The sequence below is a fragment of the Schistosoma mansoni genome, assembly GCF_000237925.1.
Source record: "Schistosoma mansoni, WGS project CABG00000000 data, chromosome 5 unplaced supercontig 0195, strain Puerto Rico, whole genome shotgun sequence".
Taxonomy (NCBI): Eukaryota; Metazoa; Platyhelminthes; class Trematoda; order Strigeidida; family Schistosomatidae; genus Schistosoma; species Schistosoma mansoni.
In genome coordinates, this window is record NW_017386018.1 from 394,805 (window position 1) to 417,553 (window position 22,749).

Consider the following 22,749-nt stretch of genomic DNA (forward strand, 5'->3'; position numbering starts at 1 on the left):
AGATGTACCAAATTCATTTTGTTACTATCACCAATCTGTTCCAATCAAAAATCTAGTCTAATTCAGTCCAAGTTTAGGCCAGTTTCTTCTGTGTCAGAGCCATTCAGCTCAATTTATTTGATGCAGATAGAATTAATAAAAGTTGTAGCAAATAGCGCCGGTTTCACATAATATAAGGATAATTTACAGAGAAGGGCTCGGTGTAAGTTTGACAATTGTACCCTGTAAATATACAGTAAAGTAACAAGTTCAAGTCAAGCCCAGCTTATTTAAAAATTTTTTTAATCTATTGAACATCTACGTATCGGATTTATCCATTTGAAGTATTGCAAGTCATTGAAATTAAGTTAGAACTAGAACTTGGACATATCTTCATGTGATGTACAGCTTAACGAAATAGTGTTTACTGAAAAAATAAGCCACAAGAGAGATGACAAATAGATATCCAACACACTAGTTCTAATGATTTGGATGGCCGAACAATGCGAATCTAAACGACACAGATGAGTCATACCCTACTTCTGACTTGCATGCAAATATTTTAGCTATATGAAATTGAACTCGAAAGCGATTTTTTTTACTGTGAAATGTCTTGATTAATAACGAATCAAGTCGGAAGATAACACAGTAGAGTATCTGAAATTCTTGAAGAAAGAAAATTAGGGTACTTTTTCAATAATTTTCATAATTTTGCAAATCTTAATGAAGAGACATTTCATCAGATTTTGATGTGTCTATTTGTCAAAAAAATTCATGTCATCCTTACATTGGTTTAATGTTTAAGTCGCAAATCTAGTATGCGTTCGAGTCTCGGATAGTTTACGAATTTTCAAAATGAATATTTGAACTAAGCTTACCATAGAATTTTATATAGTTGAAATCATGAGTCGATTGAAGCTAGACCACCATGGAAAACCTGGAAGCGCTGGACGGCCGTTTCGTCCTATTGTGGGACTCCTCAGCAGTGCGAATCCACGATCTCGCTCACTATATTAACAATTATAATCAGTGAAACTTATTTCACTACTTAATTTAGGCTAGTGAATATTATTTTATTTGAAGGTGATTTTCATCCAGAATTTATGTTAATTAAGCTAAGTTACGAATAATAAGTATAGATTACTTAATTCTAATTCAGCATTTCAATAGTATTGTACTCGAGGTCTTAAGTACGGTTTTATCCAAGAGCATAGATGTATACTTCTGAGTAGTAATAAAATATCACAAAACGGTTGACTTGTACATTGAAAAATGAATATAAGTTCAGTATGTGCTGACTGGAATAAATTTTCATTTCATGGTTTGGTCGATCATTGAAAATACGATTAGTCCATAATTCTATCAAGTTCTAGATAAACTTCAAACTCAATTTCACACAACCAATTAATTGAAGTGAACACAGCAAATGACTCACAGGTCTCCCATTTTTATGTTATGACAGTTCAGTATGGATCAGTACTCTTTTCTATTCAAAGATCATATTCATTCATGACTTCTTCATTTACATATACTAGTTCATCAGTCATAATCTTCAATGAATATACAAGTAAAACGCTTGAACTTGAAAACTTCATCGCAGACACATATAGCTACCTGACAATCATTTATGATTATTGGAAATGTAGTATTAAATAATTAATCAAATATGATCATATAACATTACTCTTAAAAAAACTGGTTAAATAAAGCTCTGTAAACAAAAAGTGTACCAGTAATTTGTTCAAATACAATGATTTCAACCCTACTTTTCACAAAGATCTATAAGATTCAAATAGGTGAATGTGATCAATGAGTATAAAAAATATTTCTGATTGGGATCATAAATAGACTGATGTTAGACCACCATTGAAAACCGGGAAGCACTGGACATCCGTTTCGTGCTATTATAGGACTCCTCAGCAGTGCACATCCACGATGCCGTTCGCTGGATTTTTGAATAATGTACACAATTCAATCGAAATCACAATGCTATCCCATGAGTCAAAATCATTATTATTACTACTATTATTATTGTCTACAGTGAAAACAATTCATCGGGATTTGTGCTAAAACAGGATTAGAAAAATAAAAAAAACTATGGAGTTCCCTTCCATATTTTCCTGGCCATTAGTTATCGTTTCCGGATTACCCTGTTTTACCCGTAGATTCTTAATAATTGGTTTTTTCTTCTAAAAAGCATATCATGTGTACTTTCTAAGTTAATAACTCCCTTTTCTTGATATGTAAGTAAAGTGATATACTATCGTAGAAATAATACATTATATTAACCATTAAAAATGATTAGAAATTATAGTTAAGATAAAAGTATGTAAATATTAATTGTTGGATGTTAACATTACGACTATTTAGATACTGTTTCTCTGTAAACCTATTTCTTCGAGAATAGTAGTTATTGAGGATATTTATGATGTAAAAACACAATTATATCTATTGATATGTTCGATGTTATTTATATCATCATCAAACATACCCTGAAATGTAAGCATAACTACATTGATTCCATACAATTGATATACAATCTCCCAGGTATATCGTTTATCCTCAATGAAGTGTTATTTTGTGTTACAGCTGTCAAAAGTTTTAAACCTAATCTATACATTCAAAGGCATGTTGCTATTAATATTTCATTTGCATGATTTCTATGTACTTATTTTAAGATTAATTTGAGAAAATTTATTCTTCATCTTATCTGATCTCTACGCATTTTACCATGACAGTCAGTTCATGACATTCTCAGTTTTCCATTCTATAATGTTCAAATACCTATCTTATAAATGATCAAACTTAATGGATTATTCTCACATATATTGACCTCAGTTTACTAATTCACATTCATGTTCTTTCTTAAATAAGTCAGAACTCTTCTGTAATGTTAAGTGGGAAGATGCAGTCAGCAGGATGGCTTGGACCCAAGTTTTGTGCAAATTGGTGCGCATCAGCAAGAAGTATCTACCTCGCGGGGATTGATGGTTCATTTAGGATTCCACCTACTATCACCCATCACATTCAGAGGCGATATCATACGAATATTCAAATCATAACTGACTCCTGTAGGAGACTTCCACAACTGATTGATCAGTAAATAGTAAGCTAAATTACTACTGCCTAGTCTTTATTACTGATCTCAGTCCTACCGAGTTATCCGAGACCCCGATAACTCAGTCGTGATCTCTTTGAACGTGATACTGAGTGACATCAGTTCAAATCCTACTACCAGTATCAGTCCTCCATAAGATTACTAATACAGCTTACAAGTGACAACTAGCATGTAACCAAAGTCTAAGGCTCCTTACAAATCGCTCACAGCCACTCAAAATGAGACAGGTGCATTGTGATGTCGAGTCATAGATATATAAATTCTTCGCTTCAGCATTAATTCCGTACGCATATTAGTTGTGTTAATCTGTTCAACAAAAATTGCCAGCACTTGGGCACTTCGATTATTTCGCCGAACTCAAACTGCTTCTTGAAAACGACATATTTTCGTTAGCAGACTTCCCTCGCTCATACAACGGGTAAGAAGTGTCAAAACGCTAGCAATATAGCTAATGACTAGAAATATAGACCGGAATTAAGTTTTTCTTCCTATTTGGCATCATAGTATATAGGGAGTCTACCATACAAAAGTTTAAGGAAGTCCCAGTCATGCGAAAAATATCAACACAAAAAGTAAGCATTGTAATAACTTCTCATCACTTTATGGCTGTACAATATAACCGTTTTAGGAGTAATATACGTCATAACTACAGATAATATCACTGATTTTTAAAAGCCTTCGGTTGATGCGTCTAACGATTCCAAACTCAGGTGTTATAAATCTAATCATTTGGTTGGGGTTTATGTTTTCATTGACTACTGATTGGGATACACTCTACGCCAGTTAGTGGAGGTTCAGAGGTAACGCAATCAATGCATTGGATAGAATCACGTCATTGATTCGTGATTGGGACCATGTTGAGTTCCTGAATTCAGTGTACCTGTTTTCCAATACCTTTCCATGCAGAATTCTCATAACCTACTTTGAGCCGACGATGAATATCAAAGTAAATCATTCCCCGTACGGATAAGTAATTCAAACAGCTTACACTTGTTAGATAGCAAAAGTGAACTTTGATAGGCATCTTTATGAATAACACTTAAAGTGTAATGTAAACTCGTTTAAAGAAAACAGTAGATCACTTGGTCAATCATTGTTCTTTACCTATTTGGCTTACTATATACTCCTGTTTAATAAGTTCATTGACTGTAACTAAAGGTGATGTATCTTGGTCCTCAAATGCCCTGGTACGGTCGAGAGTGGGGAGAGTCCGCTCTCCCTCTCCAAATGCTCTCACATGGACACACGTATATAGCCTCTGTCAGGGAAGTCCTACTTACTGTCTTCTTGTGGCGGGGGTGTTGTTTACGAATTCGAGAGGACGAAAAGCGAATGTCCAGCGCTTTAACCGGGTTGGTGGACACGGAAAGTCCATATAGGGGAGTTGGAAAACCCTGATTCCAAGTCAATGGTGCACATAGGCTTCAGTATCCTGAGGGAAAAAATGGCGTATGAACCAAACGTCGGTCACCGACTACCAAGGGACTGCATCTCCTGAAGTTGCTCCACTGCAGTGTGGACTAGAACTTTAGGTCAAAGGCTCCATGTGTAACCCACTAAGAAAACCACCTACTTTGATTTGGGCACCCGGGCAGTATCACAGCCCTCACAAAAATTAATGAGATTTGTGTGGCGCATATATATCTGGTGCCCCTTTGTACCAATATTTGTGTTTAAATAAAATAAATAATGAAATGGTGTAGCTTGAATGCCCATATATACAATGTTTACCAAACTTGATTCATTTTAAGTAGTCGTAACGCTTTATTAAATTCCAAACTAGCATACACGATAGTACTGCATACCAATGTGAATACAATTCCTCAGCTGAACAATATTTTAAAAACCATAGATAGTTTGTAATAATCATAGTTGAATGTTACTCGTACATGCTGAGTTACCTGGTCATCAAGACAAGTTGACTTCTCTAACCCGATAGTCATTAGGTCAATTTTAAATTGTACTCTGAATCGTTAATTGATATTCAACTGTCAACGCCATTCCTATAATGATAAAGCTTCGAATAAAATCGCAGATTCTGGAAATTCATTCAATACAAATAACTCATAAGGTAATATAATAATCTTTAAAGTATTATGGATACGACAAGGTTGATTTTAAAATCGAAAAGCTATGACAGATCTGTCCTAGGGAACAAGAAACAAACCGGATATCTTATCGCAGATAAATTATTCATGAAAGAATTTGTTGCATAACTCGGTACTTGATAGTGCTGTTCATAGATACCGTAACGAATGTTATGACAAACTGAACAATTCGAAAACTTAGGACGACAAGCATCAATTGAAATGGCTAAAAGGGTCTATCTAAAGCCGAGTAAATCATCTGAGTTTCATTTTGTACGATTACAGTTCCAACCTTTGGATTACATATACTCACTAATTTACTCTTCCGTTCATTCCTGAACATTTTTCTAACATTCCGTTGTGTAGCGTTGTGTCAACCACGAAAAACAATACTGATTCAAATTATTGTAGCCAGTTTTCATATAAACTAGATGATTTCGACTTTAATTGATTGATGTTGAAATAGATTTTCATATATCACCTGAAGACCGTCTTACACTGTGAATAAAGTTAGGCGTTTAAATATGTTAATGAAACAATACTCAAACACTATGAAACAAAAAAGAGTTTAACTTTATATGTATGGACATTGGCTTCTTTTGACATGAATTACACAATGAATAAGATACAGGAAATAGAGATAATAGTAGTAACAATAATTATCCTGATAAGCGTAAATACGTCACAAAGTTTTGTTCTTTCCGAATAGAATATAGAGAAGTAACAAATAAGGAACATACCAAGTTGAAAAATAGAGGCGACCCATGTGTAAAAAGGTAATATGGATAATAAACACTGATCTTGTAGTAATAATAGTGTTAGTGAAAAAAGGAGAATAAAAGTAATAAGTCCAAGTTACTGACTGGACAAACAGAAAGTGTATATTACTGACGTCGTCAGATAAAAAACCCAGCATTACGATGAACTAAAAAATAATTAAGTGCATCATGAATTAAAGAATATTTGTTGACTGGAATAAAATGATTGTCCAATAAACAATAATAAATGGGAGATGGTGTGAAATTAGTGTCATAAGAATAATTATTATTAAATTTTCTTTCGTAAAAATAAAACAACCAACTTACACATAAATAATATGAAAGAAATCCATGTTTTCTTTTTGACAGAGGTAGGAACTTGGATTTCATTCAACATACCACAGTCCCCTATCATATGCATTAATCGTGAAGTTGCTATTTGATAATGTTGCTGTAAAATGGTAATAGAAAAATTTGACTTAACATACATATCTACTAAAAACATGGAATGTCATAAATTTACAGTACTCGATAGAAAAACAGATCAAAAATTAAGAATACTTAATGGTCACTAGGCAAATAATGAAGCATCAGTGAATTTGTTGGCATACATTAACTCCATATATATATATATATATATATATATGATATTGCAGAGAGGATTTGTTCCCAAAGAAAAATTGGACAATTATTAGATTCCCAAAAACTTTAAAAAAATTAAATGCGTACACTGTGTAAGAATTTAAGTAGTGATGTTGAGTATCTTCAAGATATTAGTGAACAAACAAAAACGAACTAGCTGTACAACAGGTTTTCTATCAATAAACAATGCAAACATGTACACACACGTATTTAGAGTTTCAGAAAAGTTGAAAGAAGATAATTATCCAGAACACAAATGCAACAACAAGGCACAAAACCTTTGATTAGTAGTTGTTAAGAAAAAAAGAAGAATAAGGAAGATCGTTGAAATTGTGATGTAGAGATAAACGAGAGAAGGCAGCTGTTGACAGGCTAAAAATATTAGAAATTGGGTTCATCTCTTTAAATTGCAGATTTGTAGTGAATGAATCAACACATACAGGCAAATGCGTGAAATAAGGTCACAAAAAGTATATATATATGAATAGGGAACAATACAAACGCATACTAATTTTATTGGCTGAAAAGAGGTCTTTCTGCTCTTGTTCTGTTTACAAAACTTAATGTTGATAGGCATAGGTTTGAAAATCGTTTGTCATACGTTGTTGAGCTGCTTGATTCGGCTGTTGTTGTTGGGGTGAAGGTTGTTGCTGTTGCTGTTGCATATACTGTTGTTGTACTGAGTTGGGATTAAACGCCGCTGCGGCAGCAGCTGCTGCAACCGCCAATTGTTGTTGCTGTTGCTGTTGAGCTGCTTGAAGTTGTTCAGCATTTGTCCAGACGCGTTGATTACATACTTGTTGTTGTTGTACTTGAGGTTGTTGAGCTTGTATAGTTTGTTGAATGCTTGATTGTTGTTGTCCTTGATTCGGAGGGAACGTTTGCATCATACCTAAATAACAAAACACATTGAAGTGACTTAGTTATACATTCGGAAATTATATGACGTACAGAATTAGTGCCTTAATTAAAAGCTACAATTTGATGTAGATATTTAAATACGATACCCTCTAATTCAAGTTAATCAAACCATACCACTTAAGTATGTATGTCTAGTCACCTCGATCCGTGATGTCTATCAATGTAGAACGTAGACGACAGACAACTAAGGAGTTGTTAAACAGAAATTTGGTATCAGTACACACAATCACTGACGTTTAAACTGAATCGTGTTGGTAGATCCAGACTATCTGGCTAGGGTCCGTATAGTTATTGTAAGGGATGATCAGACATGGGATAGAAATGGATGCAATGGTGTAGATAAGTTTATTCATCATCGTCTCAAGATTTCATGTTTCAATATCCTCTCATTCTGAACTAAATGCCGAGGTGGGTTATTAACTTACTGATCTCAAAAGAGAACAAAAATACAAGCCCCGTCTTCACAAATGTTACCACGCTTTTTTCTAGGAGAGATTCAACACACTTTAAGTCTCATTGAGTTTGGTTTGCAGCAAGCATTTTTCTCATTTTTAGTAAAAGGGTGACAACAGAAAGTAACCACTTATAATCCTTTTTCCATAAAGAATGAAAACTGGAAAACAGCAGTGGAGTAACCTCTTTAATTCACAACAGAGAAACAGGGTTTGAAAAACTCATTAATACTTTCTAAAACTTTGTGTGACACAAATCTGAAGTTTGACAAACATAACTGTTGTTTACAGTTTGAAGTATTTAAACAGTACTAATGTGACTAACCCTTAGACCCAAAGAGCAAACAATAAATAATATAATGATATATTAAAAGAACTGACATAACCTTCCAGAAACTGAAAGGTGAAATAGACACGTCGAGAACGTAGTGCGTATATAATGTCACTATCGGATCAACATAGGCTTTGAAACAGAACTGTATTCAGAAGGGGTAAATCGTTTCCGGATATAACTGAAGTATAGGTACCTGATATGAATCACCTTAACTTCTGCATAATACCAAAGAACCTAATTAGTCAGTGCAGTTTTCACGCAAGAGTTTAAGTTTGAATACCAAAGAAAACTGGTTTGATACACAAGGATAATTGCACACATATTCAGAAATAACCATACAACTTTCATGACGACTTTAAGTAGTCAATAAAATCCAAGGGGATTGTTTTACGTAGGGTTTGTCATTACACTTAATTTAGGCAGACAATAAGCTGAAAAATAAATCTCGACTAAACTGGAACTACATTGATATATACCAGGAAGTTATTGAAGGTCAGTTACGGTTGCTTGAACGATTTCGCTTCAAATATCCTCATTTAAAAATGCTTGCAAAAACGTTCTTTACGAATTAATGTCGCGAACAACCCCATCTACCTAGGAATTCATAACCTTCAGTGATAAGTAACTGATAGTTTATATGGTTGTGTTCCCAAGAAATGGCATATATTTGAGGCAGAATAAAGTAAAATAACCAAACGTCGATGGGTACTTATCCATAACCCAAATAAGCAAGAAAAGACCATTTAGAAAAATGTTATTAATCTCGATGGGAAACTACATACACATTAGAAGGAAGACTACTGATACTCTGTAGAAATAATTATTAGTAGAATAGTTATGGTGTGACAATAAATGTAAATCTTATTTTTTTAAAACAATGTTCATAAGATACTTATAATTACCGGGTAACTGATGAGCAGCTGCATATAACTGATGTAACTGCTGTTGTGCAGAAGCTAAAGCTTGTTGCTGTTGCGATCCTGGGGAATTTGATATAACCGCTGGACTAATAGGAGGGGAACCCGATGCTGAATATAACATATGCCGATTAGGGGTAGACATTTGTTGTTGCTGTTGCTGCTGGCGCTAGAGAAAACAAAACAAAGAAAGTGATTTTAAGGATTATCTGGCTTACACACCCCCTCTACCATTCATTTGTTTTAGAATGTAATCTAGTTAACAAGAAACATACTGTAATATTTTACATGACACACCTGTTAAAACAACGTAATTGGAACAATTTTATAGGAATAACATTCTCAATTGATCGATAGAAAATATTAAATCATGAATAAGCAGAACGTCAACCACCAATACTTGTAGTAGCTGTCGAGTTTCCTAATAATTCCTCCTATTTGTAACTGACTGACTGTAATACAACTTCATCGTTCAGTACGTACAATGTGACAGAAAATCTAATGGACTGTCTGTCAGTGACCACTTATCAGGTAGATTAGATACTAATCAATAAAAAAATTATAAAATGTGATGGCTAGTAGATATTATACGAGGACAATACTCATCGTTTCTTTAGATGGCAGTCATAAGAAACAAATCACATGAGCAAGGGAGTTGAAAAAGACCATAAAAGATAGTGTACACAGTACAAGGAATTGTCAGGATATCGTTTTAGTCAGATACTGACAAATAACTCTTGAATAGATAGAATGAAATACAAAGTCAAGCAAAATAACGTGTATAGAGACAGTATGAAAGTTGATATTTCATGACTTCACAGAGAATGAAACATCAATTAATACATATTTCAAGGAATTGGCACACATATTCCCCGACATACGTCGGCAAATATTAAAAAAGGGGAATAACCAAGGAGAAAAACACTGAGTTTAATATGAGAAATCTAGCTTGCAGAGGGAAATAAGATTGAATAATGAACAAAGAACACTAATGACAGAATTTAAAAGAGATACATATTGCATAATATGGCTTAAAACCAGTTGTAGTGAAGGCATTCTCAATCTCTAAATTCCTGCAAATCTTGTGATCAGTATTATTCCATAATTTTCATTCTTCGAGCTTAGTTTTCCTTCGTCGAGAATCTGCAATCGACGCAATTCCTTAACATACAATACCCATATTTTAGTAATAAAGTAAGATAGTGACCCGTCACACAGTATACTCGCTTTCTGAGAAGCAAATGACAGACACTGTCTTTCCGAAATGTAACGCAAATTGACGAAAAATAGTCTAGTTTTTTGCAGCCTCGACAAGATTTCAACAGTTACCTGAAACAATATTTCGACCAATTTGGATTAAACATTTTCTTGCATAAAAAAGGACAAGAATTATGTACCGCACAAAGTCGAATGGCAATATTGTGGAAGATTAGAAAAGATGAAGGTAGTATAACCACGGTAAAAAATTAAACAGAAACAGTGAATACTCCACGTCGACAAATAAATCTCCCATTAGAGTAATCCCTGGAAAGTAAGGTTAGTGTTTATTTCTAAAAGTATATCCAAGGGAAAATCAAAGAAAATTGACACTTTAGGATACTAATTAGGTAGTTTTGATTCTTTATTGAAGTGAGATTATTGATCACTGCCTGTATCGACCACATATTCACTATTCGTTAGGTTTTAGAACACAGGTATGCTTATGGGCGTCCAAAAATGATAGTTTTTCTTGACTTAAAAGCAGCATGTGACTCTGTAGACCGAGAGGTTCTGTGGCAGTGTTTGTCATTGAAAGGTGTACCTCAGAAGTACATAAACCTTGTGAAGGCTCTTTACTCGAAAACTACTAGTCGAGTCAGAGCTTATGGCGAACGGTCATCTGATTTTACAACCTCAAGTGGTGTCCGGCAAGGCTGTCCATTATCCCCATTTTTGTTTAACTTCATCGTTACCCTACTGCTGGAAATAACGTTCTCGTTGACTGAATTTTCGGGCATTGATCCCCTACCAGAAGGTCCACCTAATGAACTAGAATACGCAGATGACATAGTCCTGTTTGGTGAAGACGCTGATAAAATGCAGTCTTTTGATAGCACTGAGTAACAATGCAAGGTAATAGATATTTAGCGGATATTTCATGATTTCCCATCTTAATAAATAGCCGAGATTAATTGTAAAAACCTAAATACGCAGCTCATTATTTAATGAGAACATTCAAAATAAATTTATATAACTATGTTGAGTTAAAGTCTTTTCCTGAAATCAATTTTTGTTACTAGATTGTTAAGGTAATAATTCAGATCTGAATTGAAGTTGGTTATCAGTTATAGTTTACTATAAGCAAAACTTTAGCCTCGTGAAAACACTTGCAAATACAACAATCATAAGTCTATTTGTTAAATTGTTGAGATAATAACTAGAAGTAGACATAATGTTGAAGCCCTGTTTGGTGATCAAAAATAAAAACAAGTGGTACAAACAATCAATGAAGTTTCAACGATGATCTATGTGGCAATTCAAGTGAAAAGTATGAGATATAAACCAGCAAGAATCCTTACGATTTAACAAGACTCGTTCTTATAATCATGTTAGTATAAACAACAATAAACATCGTTTTTACTAGATAAACTGAAGTGACGTAAACGGCAGTGAGCTTAGTAAATTGATGCTAATAAAGACATGTGTACACCATCCATTTCTTGAAGTTCACATCAGAGACTCGCTTAAGCTAGACAAAAACAGGAGTTACTGAACAACTTCTTTGTCGTGGACAGGTACTCACCAAGAACGACTCATTTAACGTCGCCAAGGATTCTATTTTATTAACTTTGGATAAAATAGCTTATGAGTAGGTGCAGGAACAGAAAAGTGACATTCTTAATAAGAGAAATTCCGACTCATCCTTCGCATGGATGAAGATTTGGGAACCCTCCCTTAAGTCACACTTTATGTGAGGGATAATTAATAATACTCGTCTGGTCAAAGCGAAGTAGGTCAGATTAGAGTAAACTCGACGGGCTACCTGTTAAATCATCTGAACACAATATTTAGCGTACAAATATATAGAATATAATACATTCATTTTCGAATGAGTTTACTAGCCAAAAAGGCGATCATGAATTTGTGAAAATCACCAGTTAAGCAAAAAACGATCAGTGATGACCAAATATAATAGATAAGTCTTATCGTTCACTTGCAATGGTGTTGTGAACATTAATAATTGATAATCCGATGAATACAGTCTTCAACGTAGCCACTGTTGTATTTCTTTCAGTTTGAAGAACATACTACTACTATTTAATGTGAATACACAATTGCCATTTTAAATATTAAAAAAATGCGTTGACAGTTTTTGTTCAACTATTTTTGTTGGTGGACCGACAGACTAAACTTTAAAAATTAGCTGACAAGATTTCTTGGTTAGACATGCAGACAAATAACCTAAGACATTTGCCTAGTCAGGGTCAATATTATATATCAATGTGCTAGAGCTACGCCAACGCAGATGCTATATATACATTGATGTTCTGTCTGTATGTCGCTCACATACTAACCAGTTTTTTTCTCTACCCAGTCAATGACTAATGATAAACAAGGTCTGACTACAATGGTTATAGGGTGGGTGGTGGGGAAGAGGAAAACAAAGACAAACGAAACATGGTCAATTCTTTAGGTTTTACAAAAAGACAGTAAATCTATTTTCAGGTCGGGTTTTTTTCTAACATAGACGACTTATGGAAAATGTAGCCTATCGAAAAAATATAAAAATACAAATACGTTTTACTAAGATTACGAACAAAAAACCAGGATTGTGGGGTGTGGAATGCACTAGTGGGAAAACGCCTTCAAAGCTTAACCTCACAAAGCAAACAGAGCACCTAACTTAATTGTTTATGGATGCCGAGTAATTTTTTTTCTAAATAACGCCTGCCACTAAGGCAACTGCTAGTGACTGTCTTGTGGGTGAAATTTCAGAAACCTTTGAATATCACAATTCGAATACAAGAAATGTGAAGGTGAACATGTGTAACCACAATCATCACAATTGAATTCACGAGTCGATCTAAGCTAGACCACAATTGAAAAGCCCATACTTATAATGTCAATTAGTTAAAAGTTCTATTAATAGTGTATATGATTAGTCGGTAGGGTGCAAAAAGTACCAAACTGAAATTGTGATATAAGCAGAAAGTCCGTATTGACACTGAAGCATATAAAAATCACATTGAATCTAACATCTATTGATATGAAACGAATCTGTTAGACTATATACACAAACAATAAAAACACTGCACTGGAATTGAACAAAAGACATTGGTAAGCTGTTATAAAGACATCATATTTGTTAATTCTTAATTTCAAATGGTCAATGAATTTTGAGGGGGTCCTAGCAATTCATCGACATTTGTCATAACTACGAAAAACAAACTAAAAGGTTGAATAGCTATAAAATGTTTAGGATTTCAAAAAAAGATCGCACACCACCAGTGAACAATTTGAAGAAAGCACTACACAAAGCGTCAGGGATGAGGACCACGAAAGCGAATTCAATTTGAAACCAGCACTTAGGAGCACCCCCCAGAAACTATAGAGTTTAAGCTGTTTTTTTGATAGAGCCAATAATAATAGACTGTAACATGAACGACATGACAAATTGCTATTAGTATCACTTTTTAAAAATTAGTTTCTTACCGCCGAATCTTAAATAATAATAATTCCAAAGAAAATAAATATCAATAAAGAAAAAGGCATATACACTACTCTTTCAAAATATCAAACATACCTGCATTTGTTGACGTTGCAACTGTTGCATTTGGGCCAATGCAGCTGCATTTACTGCCTGATATTGAGCTTGTTGGTTTTGTAGAGCCTGGAAATGTGCAGCTTGAGAGTATTGTTGTTGTTGCTGCTGCTGACGTTGTTGCGGTTGTTGTTGTTGCTGTTGTTGTTGTTGAGCCGGGTACTGACCATTGTATTGCATTAGTAATTGTTGTTGAGCTGCTGCTGCTGCCGCCGCTGCTGCTGTAGCAGCTTGACCGGTATTGAAAGGGACCATGGTTGGAAACTGTTCATTAAGTTTCTGTTGAAATTGATTACCACCAGCTAGAAATGGCATTTGATTTAGACCATTAGGTGTGGCGAAATTACGCCCCTGATTAAATTCTCCCATATTTAAAGGTGGCCGAACACGTGGAGGTGGTGGAGCTTTACGGATTAATTTGGGGAGCGTTCGTTCTTCCGGTGGCTTATCAGCGTACTCAATAGCTTCAGAAACTACAGAATCGATGACATCATCTAAGTGAGAGAGTGCAAGGTTTCCACTTCGGAAATGAGTTTCAGATTCCGGAATACCTAAAAACATTTTTTTCAAAATTGAAAGAACTTACATTAACAAAAATTAAGAGGAAGGATATAAATTTTCTAGGGTACCATGGACTATTCGACGAACGATAGAACAATCTTATCAGTCGGTTGAGTACATAAGTAGTTTACTTGATATTTATTTATCTAACACAAAACAATCTCACTAACCGCAATGTTTTGAATACGTCTACAATTACAAGCAAGAGACACGGATGTCTTGTCTTACGGTACGATCGGGATTTAACAACAGGACCATCAAACGGTGATTATAGAACGAATATAAACCCTAATTTTATGTTAATTTGCACCTGAATGTACTAGAACGTTATAATTGTTCCTTTATCACATAAAAGATATAACTAACGTAAAACTAGGCACAATATATCAACTTCAATTGTTACATTTGTGTTAAAAATGGGAAACCAGAGGTAAATTTTTTAGCAACTAAGTACACACTTATACATTTGGCTGCAGCAAACTGAATTAGATGGAGAGATTTAAAATTACAGCCTGAGGGGGGGGCGATAGTGATGGACACCAAAAGTAAAGATAAATCAAACTGAAAAGTAACAAAACTAGTATATCAGAGCATGACGATGTTTGAGACTAATGAATATAATGTCTTAAACATTTCAAGGCGATAAGGTCAACGATCAAGGCATCGGTCTTCCAGTCATTAAGTCACAAGTCCGAACCCCACTTTGCCAGCCAGTTAGTATCATTGGTCTCCAAACTTGATCTCGTTCGAAGCCAAGTACGCTAATTCACCTGGTAAATTAGTTAAGCAAATAGACAATCCCGATGATCATGATTTATGTCGCCTATCATTCAGACATTGATTATTATTATCCTACGAACAAGGCTACATTGTCTTTCCCTATATGGCTTGGAATGACATTGGTATAAAAATTAATTAGTAAAAGAACTACATCTATTCCTTAACTTCCGCTAAAATAATGAACACTGTTCAGTCGTACATTCGTTATGTGATGAAAGATTACCGTATTATCAAACAGGCAGTTAAGCATGATGCACTAACTTATCATTCCTGGACTGTGCTGGGAGTAGTGAGCATGTTTTTCGCCAAACATTTCTAGTGGAGAGAATGAGTCACACAACAAGACGTCGTCCACCAGAAAACTTTGAAGCAATTATAAATATAAGCCTATTACCATGTTGCTTCTAAAATTTTCACAACTACGGACATTAGATACTGTACTGACTAGCTCCTAAACTGCTAACAAAAATAGATATTTCTGGCTAACAAATGAGATAGTGCAACACAGCTGGTCGTGTATAATACATTAACACTAGTGGAGATATCTTTAGCTGTTCTATCTACCTGGGAGAATGCCATGACAAACGAGTGGCGAAGGAACAAAGTCTAAACATGGTTACAAAAATATTTCTTAATAGTCCCAACCCACGCCATATATGGTAAGACATGCGATCGCCCACTATAAAGCAATTACACTGCTTAAGTTTTTTTTTCCTATTCAATTGCTAAGATATGGATAATTAAGGTAAATGATGCAACAAGTATACAGTGAGTTATAGAAACGACTATAAATGTTTTCTTGATATAATATTCAGCCTTGTCTATTGTGACGACTCAACCGAGCTGTTGCTCGGAATACTATCATTGAGGTTCTACTATGACAGATTAATTGGACAGTAATAAAGTTGAAACTAGCGAACAGTCAGAGGACGGAGTGGATTTAAAATAACCAGTATCTTGAGTGACGCTGCATTCTCACCAAGCTCAAAGATTAGAAATGCCACATTACACCGTGCTCAGTCGATTTCTAATGTCGAGAGTAAGGTTCGAGAAATACAGGACTAATAAAAAGGTCGCATGTGACCAGACTTTGGCAGCCGCCTTATGGGGCATGTAATTACCTGTTACAGGGATCAAGTGTAACCATTAGCCTGACCTTGGAAAATGTAGAAGATAATAACGACTAGATTTTTACACACCTGGAAACATGTTAACTTTTATGACTTCACAAGTGTATATTTAGCAATTAATTGAAAAGTGTTTCCGACTAAACCCGTCCGACAACGTTTTGCCCACTGGAAGCTTGGACAATGAGTTCCATGTTTCTCAGTTTTATATAAATGAGTCATTGCTAGCTAACAGTAAAATTCGGGAGTCGTCGACAATGCGCTATCTTAAGCCTTTTAATTTCAACGCCACCTTGAACTTACACTATATTACAATCAACTAGTAGTATGGTTATGTTCACGACGTTGCGTTGTCATGGTCAGAAAAGCCATTGATCTAAGTGGATGGGGTTCGGAAAGCTTGGTTAGTTTTTGCTAATATGCACCACCTGTTGTGCAGATGAAACATTAATAAGCGGAACAGAGGATACGTTTACGGAGCAGCAGTTCGCTTTGTCTTATTTTATGATTGTGAAACGTAGTCTCTAAAACATTCGTGAGCTACCAGTATTTGATTATAGGTGTCTCCAAAGTATTGATCGTTTATGTTGAAACTAACGTGTAACCAATGCTGAGGTTAGGGATAAGGTACTAGGTATATATGATGAACCGGCTGGTAAGGTAATGAATCCATATCAACTGAGGTGGTTGTGATGTTACATAAGCCTAATCGCGACGACCTTGAAAGGTGTTGTCTGGTTTATAAATATAATAATAACTAATCTATTCGGCAGGTATTTTAATGGGCCACGCTCGGTGAGCTACTAGTACTACCCGGTTGCCTAAACGGCGTAGATGGAGTGGGTCACGTACCTAGGGACTTAGTGGCTGAGTGGAACGTCTCAACCATCAGGCCGCCGCTAGGGTTTGTTAAACTAAAAGGTGACATTAGTCCACATTAGCCCACTCCTGGCACTAGACTTGCCCTCAAATGCCCTGGTACGACCGAGAGTGGGGAGAGCCCGCTCTCCCTCTCAAAATGCTCTCACATGACCACACGTATATAGCCTTTGCCAGGGAAGTCCTACTCGCTGTCTTCTCGTGGCAATACTGTTGTTTACGAAATTGAGAGGACGAAAAGCGAACGCCCGGCGCTTTAACCGGGTCGTTGGACACGTCCAGTCCACCTAGGGGAGTTGGAAAACCCTGATTCCAAACCAATGGTGCACATGGGCTTCAGTATCCTGAGGGAACAAATGGCGTATTAATCAATCGTTGATCACCGGCTACCATGGGACTGCATCTCCTTACGATGCTCTACTGCCTTGTGGATCAGACCCTTAGGTTAAAGGCTCCGGGTGTGGCCCCCTAAGAAAACCACCTGCTTCAGTTTGGGCACCTGGGCAGTATCACAGCTCTTACACAAGTCGAATGAGATCTGTGCGGCGCATATGTAACTGGTGCTTCTTTGTACCAATGTTTATGTTTAAGTAAATTAAATAAACTATATGCTAACTCTAACTAGGGGTTAGAGATGCCAGGTGACATGACCTTGAATCGATCGGGGAGCCAAAATCCTCTTATTCTTCGTCTTCCTTCAGACCCTACGCGCCGAAATCTTATACTTTTTCCCGCACCTAATCTCACCTACTACCACTACTGATGCTGTTACTACTCCTACCAACCTAGGATTTGGATTGAGAATTTTATTTTGCTGTGTTAATGTGGTGTAGTAATTTGAACCGATCCATGTATGCCAGGTTTTGCTGCATGTAACTGACTGCCTGAAGTAGATTGATGTAAATATATTGACTACAATCAGACTGTTTCCGAACATCAAAACATGTCAGCTCAACAAAGAGTGGTGAGCATAGGGTGGGTTTGCAGGATGTAATGAAAATAACGAATACATTTGCTCAAGACTTGGTAAAATATCGGGCATTTAAATACTAGGCTTACCAAAGCTCTTTACAACTTCACGAACCGGTCCGTCTACATTAACAGACTACAAATATGACGAAACGTCTCTAATGCGAAAGAATTAAAAAACCCTGTTCAATTTAGAAATGTAGAACCTGGTACAAATGTGCATTGGCCCAAATTGCTGTCCCATATTGAGACAAAATAAAAGTAACACGATGAATAGGAAAGGAATAGAGATTATGGAAGCAGTCGCTGTGAGAACGAATAAACACTGAAAATACGATTCGGAAAGGTATTTATGGAGAAATACTAAAGCCCAAAATCAAGAGGACAAATAATGAAAGAATCTGTACCACTGCAACTGTTCTCAGCATTCCAAAGTATCGATAAGTTATTGCACACATTCTAATCTGGTAGTCTACATCTACTAACGACTCGTTTCAAGTCAATGATTTAATGGGCTGATGCCATCTCTAGGGTTTCCCGATCCCGTTTTCTTTGAGCCTATGTCTGCTCCAGAAATCATTCCGTATTAAGAGGTACATGTAACACGTCCAAGAAACTACAGTCGATGAGGATTTGAAGACAAACCAACCGACTTGCCATCTGTGCTAGGTACCCTATGTTTAACCTCGGAATCGCTTAACCAGTTGTCCCACGATACACAAGTAATGTTTCGAAGACACATGATTGAAAACTAGTGCCTCAAGCATTTCTTCTTACAAATAGTGTTTCATATCAACGGCATGAGAGCAGGTTGCTACGTAGTATACTTCTTCACTGAAAATTGGCTAGTAACTTAGTGAATGGGAGACACTAACAGAGAAAACGCTGACATCAGCGAAACATGTGAGGTAGGTGGCAGGCCGACTAATGATTTCCAAATAAGTTTTAGTAAGTAAACAACGTATCTCCAGAAATACTTCAATTGACTTATAACCTCCTGAACGCTTACTATTTTATTTTTATATAAACACAAACACTGGTACTAGGAGAAACCAAATAGATATGCGCCGCATAAGCCATTCGATTTGTGTTTTAGTGGTTGTTAAGCACTAATACATATAACAACGTGAGGGTCCGGAAAAGACAACTCCCAGAGCCAATGGGATTTTCCGTGACAAATTTTCCTCACTGAGCTGATGGGGTATGGCAACTTGGAGTGATGTACACCTGTGTCAGGTTTTACGCTGTTCCAATGACTGAAAACCTCACACGTTAACACAGACATGATTCTACCACTTTTCGAGAATGGGAGTGAACTGGTTAGTTGAGGGATTTAATTCCTAAAAAATTAATTTCAGATTAAGGTGATTATCATCCCTATCTTGAAAAAGGGCGTGTATAAAACATGAGATAATTACCAGATAGTATGGGGTTACAGTCAAATATAAGCTACTGAGTTTAGTTATACCTCAAAGATTGAGCGAAACTCGTGAGGCCAACCCATGAAGAGTCTGGTTTCCGTAAAGGTCATGTATGCATTGATCAAACCCCTACCCTAACAAACGCATGAAGACTGTCATGGTCTTTGCAGACTGACACTCGTTCCTTGATACTAGGGTTGTCTTTGTTTTATTATACAGGTCTGCGATCTGGGATTATCTGTTGAAAGATACAGAGCACCTACCAAAATCTTTGGGACAGTACAATACAGATTGATGGTATTCAACCATTCCCCTTAATCGCTCCATACAAGGAATATGATTGTTTAGTCTCAATATTAATCTTTAGTTTTGATACTGATGATACTTTGGGAACAACGATGAAGTATGCAGTATGGACCAGTTAGCTGAAGACTTCTCGACTTTGAATATAAACTGACATAAGTTACGTAAATTGCACTTAATCAAAGAGCAATTATTGTACGGAATGCACTTGACATCTTCAGAATAAGAATTTTTCAAGACTGGCACGAGCCTGTATGCACCCACAATTTTCAGTAAGCTGTAAAACATCTAACAACCTGTGTATATGTACTAGTATGAGACTCCGGGAACATCAAAAATAAAGTCACTGAGTAAACTGAAGCCAAATTATCTTACATCACGGATACCTTTTGCTTGATTATCGTGACCAGTGGTTATAGAGGAGCAACAGTTCACAACTGAGCCCTAATTGAAGTCGGACATTTTTAAGTAATAAGTACTTTATGTTTAGTATACAAGACCTTGAATAGTATGACAAACGGTGACTACAATTTACGGACGATCTTTGAGAGACGTTAAAGCGACTTTGAGAACATCCACCTAGGGATTAAATGAGGATAATAAATTAGAGAAATTGAGATTTGGAATTTAGGGCTAGGATTAGATCTAGAACTTTCATCACGAATTGACATTAGCCTTAATGCTATTTAGCCAAATTTGGCACCAAAATTAACGGCTTGTTATCGCAAATCTGCTTGGTTCGGCCATAAATTAGTCTCACCTAACCAACAATGGTTGTGTACCGGAGAATTCGGACTAGCATGTTAATGTATTCTAAGACACAAGACTTCCCTTTTCTCAAAAACCCACTAGTTTACTTTTAGTCACGTCTTTTGAAAATCACCAAGGTTGTCTTAAGAATCGATTGAAAATTTAGAATGGCAGTTTTGTCAGGTAAAACGTCAACTTATTTGATGTAGTGAAGACTGACTCAAACACGGAACCTAGACCCTTCAAGTGCGTTGGCTTGAGTTTTCTCAAGGGTGACGAGTGCGAAGCGATCAAGAGGTAAAAAAGGGTGAATGCAGGAGCGCCAGTCGGGAATAAATCAAAGGCACAACATGGGGGTCGCGAGATGATCAAGCCTAAACATTATTTGCCACTGTGATAACTTCATGGTGGTACAACTCATCAAACGGATTTATCGTACAATTTTGCCATTAAGCTAGTGCATTTCATAATTTACTCTGGTAATTGTCAACTAATAAACTATATAAATATGGAGAAAAGAGCTTTTCTAAATACAATCAAAGGGCACAATCGATTTTAGAGGACATTTCATGACGCAGTGTATCCCTCTTTAGTAGACAACCAGGCAGAATACCTGACTGGCTACCCAGAACGATTCCACGATCGCCTTAAGCCGTAAAAGGTAGTTTTTGTGAATGACTTACCTAGTAGTGGTGGGGATGCAACGCCTGCTAATTTGTAAGGGCGTCACAATCCAACACTAAAGAAGCCTAAGACACTAACAATCGGATCAACTTTCAGTGAAATTTGCTGCTTTCTGGAGTATATTGTAACCAAATCTGACACTAGGAGTAATAATCGGTTTCATTGGTTTGCTTAGGATTTCTTAGTTATCAGTGTTTCAATTAGAACTCAAAAAGCCAGATTATTCAGGCGATTTATCCAAATTTATCAAAACGACAAGAAGGGTACAAATTCGAAATAGACTTACTCTGAAATGAATTGTCCACTTGCTCAGGGGAGGCTGTCATGATGATAGTTTTAACAAAACACCTTAATTGTAATCAATTCTTTGCGCTAACAGAGGGAATCGTGACTTAAACAAATATATTGGACAAACAACTCACACCACTTATAGGGTTTTAATAACTGTAATTTACATGAACTTTAAATATTTGCATGTCAGTCAGGTACTGAGATTATAAAAAGATGCTGTTAGTCATTAGGAGGTCACTTCGAATTCATATATACTCTAAAGGATAATTGTCTAGTAATTTAAGTAACGCTTTATCATATGGTTCCAAATGAACCTGAACGGAATAAAAATATCACTTTTTCTCTTAAAAGGCTCCTGAAAAGTCGCTTGTGCTAAACCACCAGGCTTCATATTCCGGAATTTTACTACTGTTAACGAGTAGAAAGTGTCCCGACGGTCTGTTCTGCTATTCTGTGTCTCCAGATCCTGGTGTTGCCTCTTAGGTTCGTATAAAGTCTGAGCTTAAATAGGCCATATAAGGGGATATCCAGTATTGTTAGTAATCCTGCTCTGAGATAAGTAAATTCTCAAAATAAATAGCTCTCTGAGTTGAAACGTCGATGCTAACCTCATCTGTTCTACTGGACACACCCTTGCTGAAGGTGATCGGTCACTCCATGGTGCGCGTCTTGGAACTGTTGTCCAGCGTAGACCAAACGCTTCTCGACAAATCGGTAGTCTTATAGATGTTTCTTCAAACCTCTACCGTTCTGCCTTCTGATTTGACTGGGTTGGTATACATTGATTATAAAGGTGTTACGTATAAATGCGTGATCAAACTCTGAATACCTGTCGTATCTTCACCTGTAAGTCATTGAAAGTTCACCTCTTGGATGCCTTAACTCTAATGAGTACAGATTCAGTGGCCTGAGATACCCTTTATATGACTTGAATTTGGGCCATCAGACTGATTTCTTAGCTCGCCGTTGGATACG

The 22,749-nt window shown here is 36.2% G+C and overlaps 1 protein-coding gene across 1 annotated transcript; it reads right to left on the reverse strand.

The window, feature by feature from the left end:
* Positions 1–7,144: 7,144 nt before the first annotated feature.
* On the reverse strand, positions 7,145–21,844 carry Smp_159380 (Nuclear receptor coactivator 2 (NCoA-2) (Transcriptional intermediary factor 2) (xTIF2), putative; the record flags this gene model as incomplete). The annotated part of the gene is made up of 4 exons (XM_018791090.1): positions 21,770–21,844; positions 13,992–14,560; positions 9,194–9,377; positions 7,145–7,476 (listed from the first exon to the last, which is right to left on the reverse strand). Exons 1-4 carry the CDS (start codon positions 21,807–21,809, stop codon positions 7,145–7,147), a joined length of 1,125 nt encoding a protein of 374 aa, XP_018645707.1. The 5' UTR covers positions 21,810–21,844.
* Positions 21,845–22,749: the final 905 nt, after the last annotated feature.